At 28.2% G+C, this 19,803-nt stretch overlaps 3 protein-coding genes across 3 annotated transcripts; 2 read left to right on the forward strand and 1 right to left on the reverse strand.

The window, feature by feature from the left end:
- Window positions 1-1,564: 1,564 nt before the first annotated feature.
- LOC127250679 (growth-regulating factor 10-like) lies at window positions 1,565-3,850 on the forward strand. The gene is made up of 3 exons (XM_051274077.1): window positions 1,565-1,999; window positions 2,064-2,258; window positions 3,434-3,850. Exons 1-3 carry the CDS (start codon window positions 1,933-1,935, stop codon window positions 3,676-3,678), a joined length of 507 nt encoding a protein of 168 aa, XP_051130034.1. The 5' UTR covers window positions 1,565-1,932; the 3' UTR covers window positions 3,679-3,850.
- Window positions 3,851-12,280: 8,430 nt separating this feature from the next.
- LOC127250688 (probable sugar phosphate/phosphate translocator At1g12500) lies at window positions 12,281-14,506 on the forward strand. Its single transcript, XM_051274088.1, has one exon. The coding sequence runs from the start codon at window positions 12,311-12,313 to the stop codon at window positions 13,373-13,375; it is 1,065 nt and encodes a 354-aa protein (XP_051130045.1). The 5' UTR covers window positions 12,281-12,310; the 3' UTR covers window positions 13,376-14,506.
- A 679-nt stretch (window positions 14,507-15,185) lies between these two features.
- On the reverse strand, window positions 15,186-16,335 carry LOC127250702 (blue copper protein 1a-like). Its single transcript, XM_051274107.1, has 2 exons — window positions 16,176-16,335; window positions 15,186-15,520 (listed from the first exon to the last, which is right to left on the reverse strand). The coding sequence occupies exons 1-2, from the start codon at window positions 16,333-16,335 to the stop codon at window positions 15,186-15,188; spliced, it is 495 nt and encodes a 164-aa protein (XP_051130064.1).
- Window positions 16,336-19,803: the final 3,468 nt, after the last annotated feature.

A 19,803-nucleotide genomic window follows, 5' to 3' on the forward strand; every position in this document is an offset into this window, starting at 1 on the left:
TTATTAAGAAAATCGAACAAAACTTTAACTCGATTTGGCCAGGCTCAGCCCCTAACCACTCGAAACACAACATATACACATACACACTCGAATCGCGACTAACACAAGCACACCGGCCACAACACCACGACTCACAACCACAAAAAACCCCACAGAAAAGTAAAAGGCATACAGGAAACAGAAACCACAAGCCTACAGTTGAACGAGCCCCTTTCGGCTACGAACAACACAAACAGGGGGAAACCAGTGCCAAAGGAACTCCACAAAACAGGAGGAAAGGCACTACACAACAACCGCCGTGAACCACCGTCGGACAGGAGAGCGAAAGAAAAGTCGAGAGAGAGAAAGGCTAGAGAGGGTGAGCTTTTAGAGAGAGAGTGAGTAATGTATCGAATAACGGCGCCTCTCTCACCCCAGGTATATATATACAGGTAAGATCGGATGGACGGATAGGATCAAAACCCTAGATCGGACGGCCAGGGGCGTGGCTAAAAAAAAGACGCGGATCCTAGTCGGGTCGGATCAGGACGTGGGTCAAGGTCGGGAGGAATAAGGTCAGACAGTCGGTATGTATGCGGATGGTCCAAGTCGGGACGAAGTCGGGCGGACGGTCGAAGTCGGGACGGTCCAAGCCAGGACGAAGTCGGGACGGTCCAAGTCGGGACGGTCCAAGCCAGGACGAAGTCGGGACGGTACAAGTCGGGACGGTCCAAGCCAGGACGAAGTCGGGACGGTCCTAGCCAGGACGAAGTCGGGACGGTCGGTCGAATTCAGACGAAGTCGGGACAGGATGCTAAGTCGGGACGTGGGCCAGGCCCGAATGTGCTCGGGCTGCAAAACGAGTGTGTATTTGTGTATCTATTTTGGGGTGGACCATAAGGACAAAAAATCCAACATTCCCATTCTATGTTCATCGCGTTGCATAATGTTCTTTCTTTTTCTAGAGTAAAAAGTCGCTATATATATAATATTATATCGTAAAATCTAAACTTGTTTACAATAAAAAATTATACTCCCTTCGTCCGGATAAAAAATTACACCCCACTTTTAAAAATAAAAATAAAAAATTATGTATCACTTTTAAAATAATAAAATTATAATTACTTTTAAAAAAAAAAAATTATATATTACTTTAATTTAAAATTATATATCAATTTTTTTAAAAAAAAATAAAATTAAACAAAAACATCTCAAAATAACCAAAATACATAAAATAGCTACAGTGTTACTCCATATTGAGTAAATCTGTAGCTATCCCCATAAATATGGGAGAAAATGGGTTGGCTTGGAGCCCAGCCCTTATGATCCGATTTAAAATGGGTTAGGATTTTTAGTTTTGTTTAAAATAAACAAACATTTTAAAATATATATAATATATATTATTTTATAGAGAATAATTTTTTTTATATAATTTATAATTAATTTATATAAATTAATATGTATTTATATTATTATATTTATTACCATTAAATCGATACATTTCAAAGCTCTTCAAACCTAACTCAAATCTAAACACAAAAGAAACATATAAATTCAAAATGACCTCAAAATTTAAATAAAAATCAAACTCAAATCCAAATTTTCTCGAAACCCTCCACAGAAGAAACACACCCGGAGATAAAAATAAAAGTTATAATTTCATGTCTGACTTAAAATTCAAAATCCAAACTGATTTTTATATTTCATATTATAGATCAATCCAGAACTCGAATCGAAAATCGATAACCAAACAACATTGTCGTCGGCCCACATCTCCCACGACATTTCTGACACTGTCAAAACTCACGAGACTCTCTTTCTTTCTCTCTCTCCCTCTCTCTCTAGATCTCCTCTCTGTCTATCTCTCTCTACGCCATGTCCACATACAGAACAAGAAGAAAGAAAAAGAAGATAATCAGAAGTAGTCATTGATTAGATAGATTCTCATTGGCAATGGCAGACTCTCACCCTCTCTCACTCTACTCTCCTCCTCTTCTTATGCCCACCAACACTGCCACTGGTAATTAAAGCACCAACCTCCATTCTTACATACATATATTGTCTGATAGAGTTCTTTTGTGCAGGCGAGGTTGAGGTCGAGGTTGAAGACAATGGCGGGGGGCATTCTTGTCATTTCACATTCATGCAGCTAAGAGAGCTGGAGCAGCAGTCACTAATTTACACTTACATCGAAAAGCAAATTCCCATTCCGACCTCCTTAATTCTCCCAATCTGGAGGAGCTTCCCCTCGTCTCTTGTCCGCACATTTTACCCCAACTGTACGTCATTATATACTTCCTCTGGCCTTTTATCGTACCGAGTCTTTTGAAATTTTATAATAGATTAAAAAATAATACTCATTTCTTATCAAAACTACGATTTTATTTGAGTTTGGCAAAAGATTTAAGAAATATTGATATTATATCGATAGTTGGTAAAATGTATCAATAAAAGACTTTTCTACCCTTGTGAGTATATTAATGTAAAAAGTAGTGGCATTTGTTTAATAATAATGAAAAGATAACGATAATTTTATGGTGATACAAGTATTTATAGAAATGAAACTATTGTTTTGGAACGGACAAAAATGATAAAAAAGATTATTGTATTGGAACAGAGGGAGTAATATTTTATTTCATCCGTACAACCAAGAAGTATATATTTACTTTTGGCGCGGAGTATAAAAAATAATACTAGTATTTTAATTACAGTGAGTAGATAAAAATAGTGTAATGATATTTTTTTTTATTTTTTTGGTATAAAAGTAATGATGTGATGTAAAGTATGAATATTTGTAGAAAAAATGGAGTATGAAATGATTACTTTGTAATTGGACGTTCCAAAGTAGAAATATGTATATTTTCTAACTGGACGGAGGGAGTATTAGATAATGAAAGTGCGTACGAAATGTGTAAAAGTATTTGACATTTTTGTCCGTTGATTTTATGCTACTTCCTCCGTCCCGATTCAAATGGGCCATTTGGGATTTTGTAGTATATTAAAAAATAATAATATTTTATTAATTAGTAGAAGTGTGTAAAAGATTTTGACATTTTTGCCCTTTGATTTTACGTAAAATAATAATAGTATGTTTGTAATTTAGGTAAAAATTAAGGGTATTTTGGTATTGATGTATGATTACTTTTATTAAAATAGGAAATTGACTTTGGAGTAGGACATGCGAAAATAATAAAAAGAGTAAGTTGGGACGGAGCGAATATTAAGTAATTGTATGTGTAATGGTATATTTGTAATTTAAATAAAAGTTAATGGTATTTTGATATTAATGTATGATTACTCTTTTTAAAATAGGAAATGATACCTTGAAATAAAACAGACGAAAATAATAAAAAAAATAATACTTTGATTTGAGAGAGAGAGAGTAATTTCTTTTTTTAATAAATAACTCATTAAAAAATATATAAATTTGATTTGATATTTATTGGTCGGACAGTGTTGCATTTGGACATTAAAAGTAAAGTGGAGGCCGAGCCCGGCCGATGCCGCCGAACCGACGGAAAAAAATGGCGGTGCGCCAAATTGGTGGCGCACGGCCACAAGTACTGCCGCGCCCACCTCCATCGGGGGCGCCTCCGCCCCAACCACCACGACCGGCGCACTGTCGCCAATAAAGGGAAGCATTGTAGCTCGTTGGAAACCTCGCCGGAGACGACCAATTTTTGTGACGGCTCAGGTTGAGACATTTTATTTTATTTTATTTTATGACGTAAAAATCCGTTTTTACATATTTCTATTTCAATTTTAATTCAATCTTAACAATTCAATTAAAATGTTAGTAGATATCGTCATTGGTTGGGTGTAATTCTAATTAATAATCACTACATTTAATTTTACACTCTTTTTTATAATTAATTAGTTAAAATTTTATTAGCCATCAATATAATATTAATATTTTTTAAATTTTTGTCAAACACAATAAGACTATACTTTTGAGACAGAAGAATTTAACTAGGTACAAGTTACAGAAAAAATAAATTAAAAATATATAAAAGTGTAGACTAAAATCTAACACCCAATCCAAATTAGGTTTTTCAGTCGAAAATAGACTCCAAAAGTGGCAAACATACAAAGTCTAACTCTATACGTAAATGGTGACATATTTGTAAATAAATACAATAATGAAATATATAAATTAAATAGTGTATAAAAAATAATCTCTCCGTCCCATATACCGTATCTGCTACACTGTAGAGACGGTATTATGAGGGATGTAATTAATAGATAATTAAGAATGTATTAGTGAAAATAATTATCCTATAATATAAATAATTATAAATTAAGATTAAGATAACTAATTAGTTTAATTAAAATTAAAAAAAAATTAAAATGAGATTAAAGTGTGTAATCATTTTCCAAAAAAGAAAAGTGACATGGTATTTGGGATGGACAGAAACGGCAACGTGGACATGGTACCTGGGACGGAGAGAGTACTACTTATTATAAGTGAAAAATACATATTTTTGTGGAAAAAAAAAACAAAAAAAAAAAACAAATTTGGTAGATTGAGAAAGTAGGGTGTGTTTGTTTGGGGATTGGGATTTTGAGTTGGGATTTGAATAGTAAAAATTTTGAATTTGAATACCTGTACGATGTGATATAAATAGGTGTTGATATGATATTTTAAATGTAAGATTGATTTTTTAGTAGAATATAAAAAATAAAAAATAGGTTTTTGATTTGATATTTTTGGAGGAAAAAAAATAGAATGAATAGTAGATTTGTGGAAAAATCCCCCAGACAAACACACCCTAAATAAATTGAATCGAAAATATATTACTTCTTCCGTCCTACAACAAAGTATCCATTTTTTCATTTTGGTTTGTCTCATAACAAAATATCAATTTTTTTTAGTAAATGTACTATCTAACTAATATTACAAATACTCTTACAACTTCCAATATATTACACAAATATCATTACCTTTAAATCACACAATACTAATAAGGTCATTTTAGTCATTTCTACTTTATTCCTACTATATCCCAGTATAATACTAATATTTCTAAAATTTCGTAAAAAAAATAAATGGATACATAATTATGGAACCGATGGAGTATTATTATTATTATTATTATTATTATTATTATTTTGGTTATAAGCAATAATTCATTGTTCTTGAATATTATTGGCATTATTATGTGTGGCAATGTCGATAGAAGTCCAACACGTTCACGAATTCAATGAAGTTTTGGCATGATTCATTAACAGTAATTTACTGCCTTCGTCCCACATAATTTGTCCATATTTTCTATTTTCGTTCGTCCCGCATAACTTGTTCTTTCTATTTTTGAAAATATAATTATTCACTTTAATCGCATTTTAAATTTTAAATTTTATAATTTTCTTAGTTTTAATTAAATTATTTAGTTATCTTAATTTTAATCTATAATTATTTTTACTAAATAATAATTATTTTTATTAAAACACTTCTTAATAACTTACTAATTATACTTTACCTAAATTCTCGTGTGTACAGTAATACACCCATATTATATGGGACGGAGGGAGTAATAAATATAATGTTTTATCACAAAATATTATATAAACTGCTCAATTTCTATTATTTTATCTTTTTACAAAATAAAATAAAATAAAATAATTATGATCTAAACAAAACGTAAATTTGTCGATTTCAAATAATTAGAAATCTAGTCATTATATTTATAAACAAGTAAGGAGAAGATATTCATTAAAAGCACATAAATTTGTCGATTTAGAAAATTATAATCTATTTTCTTTTTGAAAATAAAAAAAAAAATAAAAAAAAGAGCATTTTATTTGTGACATATCAAAAGTATTTATTAATATTTGTTAATAAAATAAATTGATAGCATATCGGATTATATTTATTCTATATATTCGCTCCGTCTCTTAATAATCTATCTATTTTTCTATTTTGGTACGTTTCATAACAAAGTATTAATTTTTTTTTTTAGTATTGGTACTACCTACCTAACATTACAAATAACCTTACAATTTACAATATATTATACAAATGCTATTACATTTATATCATACAATACTAATAGGGTTAATTTAGTCTTTTTACCTTTATTTCTATTTTATTCCAATATAATATTAATATTTTTAAAACTTTGTGCAAAAAAACAAATGCATATATAGATACGAGACGGATGGAGTATAACACTAAATCAAGACATTTAAGGAGTATATAGTAAAAAAAAAAAAATTAAGCAAGGGAAGAGTTATGCTTCTCACAATTACTAAAAATAAATAAATAGATATTTTGTTACGGAACGGACCAAAATAAAAAAATTGATAGACATATGGAGTATTATATTTGAAAATCAACTATTGCATGTCTTGTGTGAGTATATTATGGGCTATTAATTCATTTGTTGTGTTTGTATCATATTAATATATATATATATATATATAAAATATATTGTCTGTAATAATACCGTGTGATGTATATTAGCACATGATGTGTTGTCAATACGATACTGAATTTCAAAATTCAGCATTGTAAGAGTCACTCTAAGCAAAATCTTTCTTTTTTTCAATCATAAAATGATTATTTATAACTGAAATTAACGATTAAAACTAATAATAAATGTAAAATAATTGAGAATATTTATGCAAATTTATAGGGAAAAAAATGTATAAATTATACTCTCTCCGTCCCACATAATTTGTTCCTATTTTCTATTTTCGTCTGTCCCGTATAATTTGTCCTTTTATTTTCTGGAAATATAATTATACATTTTAATCACATTTTAAATTTTAAAATTTTAATTAAACTATTTAGTTATCTTAATATTAATTTATAATTATTTTTACTATATAATAATTATTTTTACTAATACACTCTTTAATTACTTACTAATTATATTTTACATAAATTCGTTAATATACTTATATGGGACGGAGAAAATACTATGTAATACTATTATTTTTACAATATTGGCATTTGATAATAAAAATATATAATACTCCCTCCGTCCCGAAAATAAATATCTATTTGTTTTTTTCACGTAGTTTTAGAAATATTAGTATTATATTAGGATATAGTAGGAATAAAGTAGAAATGGCTAAAATAATCTTATTAGTATGTGTGATATAAAGGTAATGACATTTGTGTAATATATTGTAAGTTGTAAGGGTATTTGTAATGTTAGATATATAGTACGGTTACTAAAAAAAGAAATTGATACTTTATTATAAGACGAATTAAAATAAAAAAATAAATACTTTATTATGGGACGGAGGGATTACAATATATTATTATTATATGACTTTAATATTATCGGGAAATGTGACAATTTATTTATTTTTTTCTTTCTGACATTTATTGATAAACGAATTCATTCATAATAGTATTATGTAACTCCTCCCAAAATTAATTTAAAGTTATGAATAATATTATAAATGAGTCAAATATAGGAGTATTTTATTTGCATAAACTTTCTATTATTATTATTTAAGGTGCTTATTTATTTATAAATTTTAATCCTTGTAATCAATTATATTCAACTACAATAAAAACAAATTAATCATTCATATAAAGCATTAAAAAATATATATACATATGTGGATATATATATACTCCTTCCATCCCACCTGAATGGAACATTTTGATTAGGAATACGGCATTTAAGGTAAAAATATTTAATTAGTTAATAATAATTAATTATGATATTAATATATTGTTTTTTTATAATTAATAATATTTATAATTTTAAAATAAATTAAATATATAATTAAAAAAATAAAATATATGTTTAAATATTTAAAAATTATATAGCAATTAAAAGATATATGCAATATGTATATCATTTTGTAGAGAATAAAATTTTCTATAATACAAGTAAATAAAAAATAATTTGTTTATTTATAATTAACATAAATCAATTTTATAAAAGATGTGTAATTTTAAATATAGATAAAAATACTCCCTCCGTCCCAAAGGAAGTGTTTTATTGAGATGACACGAGAATTAAGGAATAATAATATTTAATTGAAAGTGGGTATAAAGTAGAATATAAATGACTAAAATATCCGTGTTTTTTGAAGAATTTTAAAGAGTATGTTAGAGTAATAATTAGGGATAGTATGAAAAAATATGAATAATTTTGTTATAAAGTGGGGACCACGGCTACTAAATAAGGAAACAAGACAATTATTTTGGGACGGACAAAAATTGAAAAACAAGACAAATATTTTGGGACGGAGGGAGTATTTATTTTTTTGAGGAGAGTGATAAAAATAAAGGGGTTTTGTGTGGGTCCTACATCATTTATGATGTTGTATGTTATGTAGTTAATTAAGTTGATTTATATTTGTTAAATATATTTTGATTTAATAATTTTTTCTAAAAATATAAATGTGTCAATTATAACGGGACAGACAAAAATGAAAATAGTGTCAATTGTGGTGGGACGGATGGAGTATGTGCTTATTTTTTTTAATTCAAACACGCCCACCAGTAAAACTGTTAACGATCCGAGCCGAGCCAAATTTTAAGTGTTCGTTAACGTTCGCGAACAAGGCTCGTGTTCATTCGTTAAGCTTTCGAGCTCGTTCGTAGTGTTGAGCTTGGCTCGTTAAGAATTTTTGTTGTTTGAGCTCGTGTTCGTGTTCGGCTCGTTTAGGTTCGATTAAGTTCGTTCGAGCTCGTTTGTCTTATTTTTTTAAATTTTTATATAAATTATAAAAAACAATTAAAATTATTTTATTTATATATTTTAAATTAATATTTTATTTATTTATAAATTATAATTTTATATGTATATATAATATTTACAATAAATATATTATTTAAACTAACGTTTGCGAACAAAATTCGGGCTCGTTCGTTAACCAAACGGATATGTTTATGTTGTTCGACTCGGCTCGTTAACGTTCGCGAACGAGTTTTAACCGAGCTGAATCGAACTGAACCGAGCTGAGTTCACGAACGACTCGATTCGTTTAACAGCTCTATCCACCGGCCCAAAGTCCAATGTCATTTATTGACAATCAGTTTATTTTATAACAAATAAACATGACAAAAAGATAATAATAACAATATAATAATAATAATAATAATAAATTTTTGAATAAAATAACTCCTTTCATTCTGTATTTTATATTAGAATTTTTCTTTAAAAAAATATAATTATATATTTTAGAATTTATAATTTTAAAACTAATTAATTATTTTAAATTTAATTTATAATTATTTGTATATATTGTAATTAATTTTATTAATATATTTTGAATTATTACTAATTATATTATTCTTAAATTTGCATATTTACAGCAATATAAATTTTTAAAAAATATATATATATATATAATCTTTTTTCTTTAAAAAAAATACATCTACTAGAGATCAAAGTTTGATTTAAATTTTCTAGATGCGTATAGAAACACTTCTCTTTTTGTATATAATATTTTTCTTTTTCTTTTTTTTTAATAAAAAATTATTAAATACACTCAAGATAATTTTATTTTTTTCTTAATTTACTATAAATTTCTTTTAAAAAAATTAAGGTTACCAAAGAAGCAATATACTTTGTATAAAAATAAATGTTTTATATCATAAAATAATATATTTTATTAAAAATTTACTGAATAGTATTAATTTTAATTTTATATTCAAAATAAATAAACTAAAAGACAAAAAAAGAATTAAATAAATTGGCTTAATATCAGTGACTTAACTCTAATGTTTAAAAAAGTTTGGTGTTGGCTATTGAAAAATATAAAAAAAAAAATTATTAAAATATTAGATATGTTTGTTTATTATTTTTAGTTTAAAGTATTTTTTATTAACTATAAAAAAATATGATAATTTTTTCAAAATAATAATATTTTAATTTGAATTATTAATATTATATATATATAATTTGCTATATTAATTGGAGTTAGGGTGAACATATCCATTATGCCTTTATTAGAAATATTTCTGCACTTCTTTTGTTTAGTTGTCCGTTAAATTTATATTTTTTCAGTAATTCAAAATTACAAAGAATATTTTTTTTATTAACACAAAAATTAAAATAAAATATTTAAACTTTGACAATGGATGGAATATATAATTTATTTGTAATAAATAATCTTGTGAGTATAAAATTTTATTTTAATAAATAATAATCAATTTATTATTTTTTTTACTTATTATGTTACTTCTTTTTTCTGCTACAAATGATTTGTTTTTTTTGTCACTTCCATAAAAGAGGATTATTTTCTATTTTTGTAAATTTATTCATCTTAAACGTACCTAACAAATATAAATCAATTTAATTAAATTTCTAATTTATTACACGCAAGATCCACTCAAAACTCATCTATTTCTGTATATTTTCAATAAACAAATATTTTTATCTATATTTAAAACTTATCAATTTTTTATAAAATTGATTTTAAGTTAAATAAATAAATATATTTTTTTTTATTTATTTGTCGTATAAAAATTTATTATCTGCAAAATGATATTCATATTGTATATATTTTATTAAGATATAATCTAAAAATATTTAAAACAGATTCATATAAAAAATATAATAGATAATATCATAATTTATTACTAATAACTTAGTATTTTATACTCCCTCCGTCTCAAATACCATGTCCACATTGTTGTTTCTGTCCGTCCCACATACCATGTCACTTTCATTTTTTTGGAAAATGATTACACTTTAATCTCATTTTTAAATTTTATTTTTTTAAAATTTTAATTAAACTAATTAGTTATCTTAATCTTAATTTATAATTATTTATATTATAGGATAATTATTTTCACTAATATATTCTTAATTATCTACTAATTACATCACTCAATGTCTACAGTGTAGCAGACACGGCATCTGAGACGGAGAGAGTATTATCTAACCATCATTAGGATGGAGGGAATATATATATATATATTTTATCTATTTTATTTTATATTAAAATATTACTAGTATTTAATACTCCCTCTGTTGTCTCTATTTTCTATTTTCGTTCGTCCCACATAATTTGTCCTTATTTTCTATTTTCGTCCGTCTCACATAATTTGTCTTTCCTTTTTTGGAAAATTAATTATAAACTTTAATCAAAAGTGTATAATATAGTGTAAATTGGAAAAATATTTATTATGTTAAATAGGTAGTATAATTACTAAATTAGAAAATGATAACTATATTTTAGGACATATGAAAATAAAAAATGACAACCTTTCAATGAGACGGAGAGAATATATAAATTTTAATTATTTATAAAATACAAAATAATATTCATATTACATATATTTACTGAGATATAATTTTAAAAATATTTAAAATATCAATATTATTCGTATAAAAATAATAAATAATATAATAATTTAGTATTAATTAACATTATTTAAAATACTTAACCAAAAGGTATCCTTGCTTGGACAGAAGAAATATTTTTTTATTTTTTTATCAATTTTATTTTATATTAAAATATTATTATTTAATAGTATTATAGGCCAAATAAAATGATACCCTTTCCATCCCAAATAATTTTATTTTTTATTTTTAGTAATTAATTCTTCACTCTTTTATAAAATTATCTCTATATTTTATCAATAGTTTTAGTCTTTTTAGAAATACTTATATCCACTGTTAATATAATATTATTCATTTTTTTATAATTAAATATTCATTTATTTTTTATATGTAATTTTAAAAATATTAGTATTATATTAGAATATAGTAAAAATAAAATAAAAATGACTAAAATAAGGGTATTGTGTGATATAACAGTAATGGCATTGATGTAATAGTATATTGTAAATTATAAAGTTATTTGTAATATTAAATAGATAATATAGTTATTAAAAAATATAATTTATTGAAAGACAAATTAAAATAATAAAATAAGACGAAAAAAATATTATTATTTAATCTTCGTGTCAATTACAAAATACTTTGGTACGAAGGGACTATAAAAAAACAAGTCAGAGGTGAGTATACTTTTATTAATAATTATATTTATATATATATAATTAAAAAGAACGTTGCCTTAATACCATCACTTAACAGTAACACAAATATTTTAGTAATTAATTAATTAATTAATTTAATTACAGAAGCTTACCCTCACACACAACCACAGAACCAATTGATTATTTGTACCGACACCCAACCGGGCCCCACCACGTCACCCCTCCAATAATCCCCATCCAACGGCCCTCCTTCGCCCCCCTCCCAAATCTAAATCCCCACCGTCCATCCAGATCCATCCCCCAATCCCCCCTCCCCCCTCATTGGTCCACCTCTTATCCCCCCTCCCCCAATCTCAGATCTCCCCCAAAACCCCCCACCCCCCCCAACCCATCACCACCCCAATCGCCGCCGCCATGGTGGAGGCGCAGTCCTGGACCACCCGCCGCGGCAGCAACCCCCGCCTCGACCCCCCCTCCTCCTCCTCCGCCGCCGCCGATCAATCCATTGACATCCCCGTCACCCCCACCGCCGAACTCCGGCAACACCCCCAAACCTCCTCCGGCGCCACCACCGCCGCCATCATCGCCGCCTGGTACCTCTCCAACATCGGCGTCCTCCTCCTTAACAAATACCTCCTCAGCTTCTATGGCTTCCGCTACCCCATCTTCCTCACCATGCTCCACATGCTATCCTGCGCCGCCTACAGCCTCGCCGCCATTAAATTCCTCGAAATCGTACCTTTCCAGAAAATCCACAGCCGCCGGCAGTTCCTCAAAATCGCCGCCCTCTCCGCCGTCTTCTCCTTCTCCGTCGTCTGCGGCAACACCTCCCTCCGTTACCTCCCCGTCTCCTTCAACCAAGCCATCGGCGCAACGACGCCGTTTTTCACAGCCATTTTCGCATTTATTATCACCTGTAAAAAAGAATCCGCCGAGGTTTATGCCGCCCTCGTCCCCGTCGTCTTCGGCATCGTCGTCGCCAGCAACAGCGAACCGCTTTTCCATTTATTCGGTTTTTTTATGTGCGCCGGTTCGACCGCCGGTCGGGCGCTAAAATCGGTGGTGCAGGGGGTTTTGCTGAGCTCCGACGCCGAGAAATTGCACTCGATGAATTTACTGCTGTACATGGCTCCGATCGCCGCCGTGATTCTGCTGCCGTTCACGCTTTATATTGAGGGGAATGTCGCCGCCGTGGCGGCGGAGAAGGCCGCCGGCGACGGGTTTATGGTGGTGCTGCTGGCGGCGAATGCGACGGTGGCGTATTTGGTGAATTTGACGAATTTTTTGGTGACGAAGCACACGAGTGCTCTGACGTTGCAGGTTTTGGGGAATGCGAAAGCCGCCGTCGCCGCCGTCGTGTCGGTGTTGATTTTTAGGAATCCGGTGACGGTTATGGGGATGATGGGGTTCGCCATTACTGTTATGGGTGTTGTTCTTTACAGCGAGGCGAGGAAGAGGGCGAAGGGGGGCGGGCATTAGCCGTTGGATTGGATTTAGATCTCGGATCAGATGAACGGTCACGATTGCTTTACCTTTTTTATTTGTTTTTTATTTTTTGCTGGTATTTGGTCATGGGAATTGTTGTATTCTTGAATTTGATGACGAATTGGTGTATAGGGAAGAAAAAGATAGAAAATTTTAAGAAAAAATTGAAGGGTTTTGGGGGGTTAATTTTTTTTTTTTTTTTTTTTTTTTTTTGGGTTTTAAATTTGGTGTTGTTTTGTATAATTGTTTTTGGATTGGGGGAATTTAAAGGGTGTAAGAAGAGAACAAAGGTGTCTCCTTTTTGCTATCCCCAATTTTTGTTGTGTTCTTCACTTTGGATTGATTGATATTACAAAACCCATAAAAATTTGAATATTTGATGTTATATTTTCTATTCAGAAAACCCAAAAAATTATGTTGATGAATGATATAAGAGCTTAAATACACAAAGAATTGATGATGATTCTTGGGATATAGATAATGTTCTTGTCCTTGTAGTTCTTGTAATTTTTGAGGTTTAATTACTTGCATTTACATGATTTTTACCAAATCTTGAATTCGAAAAGAAGACATTTTTATTTTTTGTGGGGTTTAAGGTTAGGCATGTCCCAAGTGGCAAAATTCCATGAATTGCCTTGATTAGGTTTAGTATAAAATTTGTGTCGAATTTTAGTACTACTTTGTAATATGTCTTTTCTTTTATTTGGGACCCTTTAATGGATGGTTTCTTGGAACAATGTCACATGGGGGGAACAATCTACTTTCCAATCAAGTGGTCGTGACCATATTTGGATTGTAGTCGATTTAGAATAATCGATTTTTTATTTTTTATTTTTTATTTTTTTACTATTTAATTATTTTATATAGTTCGGTATAACTTTTTTTTAAAGACTTCGAAGATACTTGATCTAGTTTCTATTTTAAATTGGATTCGATGTTGGTGTAGAGTCTTCGAATTGTGGAAAGTGTTGACTTCTTGTTCAAATATATTCAAATCATATCCGATCGTAGTTGAAGAATCGTTCGAGTAGAATTTATTTTTATCTTTAAAGAGATGCGATCTTATGTTTGTAATTAATGAAAATTGGGTTTTCTATTTTTATCAAAGGATAATTCGATTCGATATATTAATAATTGTTTTAAGAGTTTTTTTTTTTTTTTTTTTTTTTTGAGGATCTTTGTATATAAAGTGCAATATAAATACGGATTATTCATCAAATTGACATAGAAATGAAATATATATAATTTTTTTGAGTAGAAATTTTTTTGAATGTGAGGAAAACTTCGATACTAAGTATATCAAATCTCCATTATAATAATAATAATAATAAAATTATACAAAAAATTTAACAATGATTCCCGAATATTTTATGCTTGAGAACTCTAAAGCAATCTCAACCGATGATTTAAGGTAACTCTTATTATAACTAAATAATCAGCTTAATAAAACAAACTATTTAATTTGTCTTCTCATATTTTGCGACGAGTACAAGCGTTAACAAAATTCAAAATTATCGATTCATTACAAAAGTATAAAAATTTCACAAATCACTACCCCAAAAAATAAATAAATTAGAGATAATTCTTTTAAACTTATATCATTGCAAACTTCTTTTATTACACAACAATTATCACCATTCAATTCCAAAAACAAATGTAATCAGCTCTCATCTTTTTATTTAGAACAAGAAGAGAAAAATAAGACCCTCAACCTCCAAATACAATTTTTTTTTTTTTTTTTTTTTTTTTAAAAAAGAACTTAGAAAAAATTCGATCGATATAAAAGAGAGCTTCTCAAGATAACTCAAGCCAAAAGCATCGAATAGGCAATGGCGCCGGCCACAATCCACATAAAAGATCGCGCAATCTTGTCGGCAGACGAAGTCCCGGGGGCCGGTGTTCCGGGGATGGGGGCCGGGGCCGGTGCCGAGGCATCGGAAACCGTAATGACGAGCTTCATCCCCTTCGAGCAATGGTCTGCCACGCCACAGATGTACCATTTTTTTCCGGGTTTTGCGAGGGTAATAGAGTCTTTTCCGCTTGTAAGAGGCCCCCCTAAGGAGGTCGAGGGGTTGCAATTTTGGAAGTCGGATCCGTTAACCTTGTAGACGTTGTGCTTTCCTTCTGTGTACATGAACACTGCGAAAAAATACGAAAGAGTTTTTTATATTCTCGGCTAAATTGCACGAACAACAATTAAAGTCTGTTTAGATATATTTTGAAAGTATTTTGGAGTTTTCGAAAGTTTTGGAGATAATATACAGTTTAATAAAGTACAAGTATTTGATGTGCGACGTAAATAAATGTTAAATGTAAGCATAACTTATATTCATAACTCCTATAATTAGTATGAATTCAAAGTTAGTTGAATATTAATATTTTGAATTAAAATAATTGTTTGATATGATATAAATATGTATTGATGTGATATTTTGAATGTAAAATTTGATTTTAATATAATAGAATAAATAAAAAGTAAATGTTTGATTTGATATTTTTTTAAAAAAAAATTTAAATAATAAAATCAGGTAGAAAATTATACAAGTAAACACACTCATATTTTTACCGAAAACTTTGCACATTAAGAGTTGTGATAGTAATATTACAATTGAAAGAAAAAAAAGGAAAAAAATTTCTCTCTTACATTTTTTTATTTTTTAGTTTTTTCTTTTCACTATTTAATCTCTCAATTTTATTTTTTATTTTTTAAAGTATCATATACAATACTTACTTTTTATACAAAATATTACATCTAACAGATATGACATTTAAAAAAAAAAAAAAAAAGACATACTGAGAGTGTCTCCAACGCGGAAATCTTTTCCAGCGGCCCATTGGGTATAATTTACGCCGACTTTCCAACCAGCGTCATCTCCGACCATATAATCAACGGCCATAGTCGGGGCAATGGCCACCGCGATAATAATCGAAACCAAGAAAGTTATTGAGGCCATTGTAGAACTAAGTAAATGTTTTAAGACCTTTTTCGATTTACTTAGTTCTTCGAGTTAGAAGATATTTCGATTCGATTGAGTGTGGTGTGTATATATAGAGAGAAAGATTGTGAATTAATGAATGAGTGTTAGGACATAAAATTTAAGAACACTTAGCCGGCTAACATTGGAATTTCCGAAATGTAATTATATTGTCACTTACAATGCAAATCGAAACAATCTATGCTTTGGCAAACACAAGAAGAATTTGTGACAAAAATTTGATTTTATTAAATATATATATATAATTTTTGTTTCTTGCCATTGTCTCATTTGAATACTCATTTAAAAAAAGTTTTGCCTACTTTGAGAGCATATTCACAATGATTTTGTTCTTCTAGGGTATTTTTATAATTTATAGAATTTGTTTGTTAATTATTAAAAAAAAATTGTAAAAATAATTCGAATTAACTAATTTATATTATTTTTTAAATATTTTGTAAAAAGAGAAGATATTATTATATTTTTAATAACAAAAAATACTTCATTTGTTTCGCTCCAAATAGACAATTTGAAGTTTTGTAGTAGATTACTGGTTAATATGTGTATGTAACAGATTCTGTATGTGTAATAATATATTTGTAATTTAAATAAAAATTAAAGATATTTTAATATTAATGTATAATTATTTTTACTAGAATATGAAAAAAAAAAATTTAAAGTAAAACGCACCGAATGATAAAAATATACTATGATTTTTTTAAAAAAATAAAATAAAATTGAGAATAGTTTGAATATGAGAGAACAAATGTGTGTTTAATATTCATTAAATAAATACATAAATATATTTATGTACAATTTCCATCTAATTTTATAAAACAAATTTATGCTAAAAGTATATAGTCTCATTACTTTTCTTTTCTTTTCTTTTTTTTATTTTATTTTGGCATGAGTTTTAGGTATTATAATTTTAATAAATTTTTTTTTTGACAAGTTTTGCATTTACTTTTTATTTGTAATAATCTTTATAAATTTTATTTAAAATAATAAAAGAGTGTAAATAGGAAAAAGTTATAAAAGTTTTGGAGTATTAATAAAAGTGTATATATATATTGCCTCTATTTCAATTTAAAGTTTTAATATTTAAAATTATGAAACAATTGTAAAATATATCCAAATAATAAGCTTGCATTTATATGTTTTTAAAGTACTTGAATATAAATTGTAATAAAGATTAAACAATACAATATAGATATACAGGTGTTAAATATGATGTTTTAAATAATAAGTAAATTTTTATATAATATTTTAAATAATCTAGTTCTTATATTTTGTATAAATAGAGTTTGTTTTTTCAATTTTTTTCAATATATTTTTTAATATATATTTCAATTTTTTTTAAAAAAAAATTAATATTCAACATAAAATATTATTATTTTTTTTTATATTATCGACATAATTTTCTATATTTTATATAAACAAATACTTTAAATCAAAACACTAAACAAACATACTAATATATAAAATAGGATTAGATTGTTCTTTACTCTTCCCGCCATTTTTAGTTAAAAAAAAAACTAAATATATTTATATTTTTAAGAATATTATTTTATTTCAAAACAAACATACTAATATATAAAATAGGATTAGATTGTTCTTTAATCTTCCCGCCATTTTTAGTTAAAAAATAAATAAATATATTTATATTTTTAAGAATATTATTTTATTTCAAAACAAACATACTAATATATAAAATAGGATTAGATTGTTCTTTAATCTTCCCGCCATTTTTAGTTAAAAAAAAAAAACTAAATATATTTATATTTTTAAGAATATTATTTTATTTCAAAACAATATTTAAAACATGATAAGAACTACTTTACATAACAATAACAGGATCGACCAGACATCTGAAGCTGGCCACTGGAAAGTGCACTCGAGATCAGCTGCTCGGTGTTTTGCTGCTACAAATTGGTAATAAGATTTCTATTTGCACCAGATTTTGCTTGAATTGACAGGAAAGTGCATTTGAGTGCAGCTGCTCAGTTTTTGCTGCTACAAATTGGAAAACCAGCTTCTTTACCCACTAGATTTTACGGGGATCGAGTGCCTACATCTTCCATTATTATTATTGCAAATATTTTGTAATTAATCTGCTGGAACACAGATTGGGGCTCTCCCATTTTTGACCTTTACTACACGATAGAAATCCCCTGATTCTTTTGTCCGTCTTTGCCTGCGTGCAGACCTTAATTTCGTTATTTGTATGTCCAGGCCTTAGCTTTGGTTGATTTTCCGGGGATGCCCGGAGTATTTTGTATCTACTATTTATTCACTATTTATATCTAAAATCCCTGATCTTTCAGATAAAAAAAAAAATATTATAGTCCCGTAAGGGATGACTTGGTGGTGTAGGGGTTTGATTTGTGACCGTTTTTATGATCAAAACTAAGAAAAAATAAGCCCTTTAAAATGTGTTTAGTTTACTTTTTAAAAATTTTATATTTTTATTCGAACAATGTTTGTCAGGCAATATTTTATGGTATAAACAGATACTAAATATTTTGAAAGAGAAATTGAGATGGCTGCACTCTGGGCTGTTTCTGACTTTCGAAAGGCCAGGGGCGAAATAAAAATTAGGGGCCATTAAATATATATATATATATAATATTTTTTACCTATAATAAAATATAAATTAAAAAATATATATATTTTCTAGCATAAATTTTAAAAATTGCGTAAGGCTCCCCTATATTTTAAGAAACGCTATATTAAACCCCTGAGTATAAGGGGGTTCATGCTATTTTTAAAAGTATAAGGTGGTTCATGCTATTTTTAAAAGTATATAGAGGATTTACACTGAGTTTCGAAATCATGATCAGTTATTAATAATTTTTCCTAATAATAATAATAATAATTTTGTCTAATATTTATTATCTTTTTAGTGCAAAAAAAAATAATTAAAACAAAAATAGAAAATCCATAAATATATATAAATGATCTACTCTGATTTTATTTTTTACTTATAATAGAGCATAAATTATTAATAAAATAATTTTTTTAGAATTTTTAGATAAAATATCAATAATAGTATTAATATTAACAATCTTAAAACAAAAATTAGGTACTAATACCAAAACCTCAAAAAATAATATAGATAGAACTTAACCACCAAACCATGCTTTTGTACTAATACATTAATGTCAAATAATTTTTATATATAAATAATTATATATAACATAAATAAATAATAAGCCCTAAATTAAATTGGGCCATGGACGGTCGCCCCTATCGCCCGGTCCCAGGAACGGCTTGCACTATGAAAAAAATGAAAATATTTACAAGTAAACACATATCCTTATATTTTCAAGTTTATTGTCAAACATCTGTACAACGAGTGGTGAGATATTTCTAAGTTGACTAGTAAGTCCTGAGTTTTGATGACGGATGAGTTGAGGGGAATCTCTATTGATATTTTAATATAGACAA

Source organism: Andrographis paniculata, unplaced genomic scaffold (assembly GCF_009805555.1).
Source record: "Andrographis paniculata isolate CXL003 unplaced genomic scaffold, ASM980555v1 Contig37END, whole genome shotgun sequence".
Taxonomy (NCBI): Eukaryota; Viridiplantae; Streptophyta; class Magnoliopsida; order Lamiales; family Acanthaceae; genus Andrographis; species Andrographis paniculata.

Excerpts from the sequence above, each read along its gene's own strand:
- LOC127250679 (XM_051274077.1), top strand. The coding sequence starts at position 1,933 with ATGGCAGACTCTCACCCTCTCTCACTCTACTCTCCTCCTCTTCTTATG. Across the intron at positions 2,000-2,063 it reads GCCCACCAACACTGCCACTG|GCGAGGTTGAGGTCGAGGTT; the intron begins GTAATTAAAGCA and ends TCTTTTGTGCAG. Across the intron at positions 2,259-3,433 it reads CCGCACATTTTACCCCAACT|TGTTGCATTTGGACATTAAA; the intron begins GTACGTCATTAT and ends TTGGTCGGACAG.
- LOC127250688 (XM_051274088.1), top strand. The coding sequence starts at position 12,311 with ATGGTGGAGGCGCAGTCCTGGACCACCCGCCGCGGCAGCAACCCCCGC.
- LOC127250702 (XM_051274107.1), bottom strand. The coding sequence starts at position 16,335 with ATGGCCTCAATAACTTTCTTGGTTTCGATTATTATCGCGGTGGCCATT. Across the intron at positions 15,521-16,175 it reads CCGCGTTGGAGACACTCTCA|TGTTCATGTACACAGAAGGA; the intron begins GTATGTCTTTTT and ends ATTTTTTCGCAG.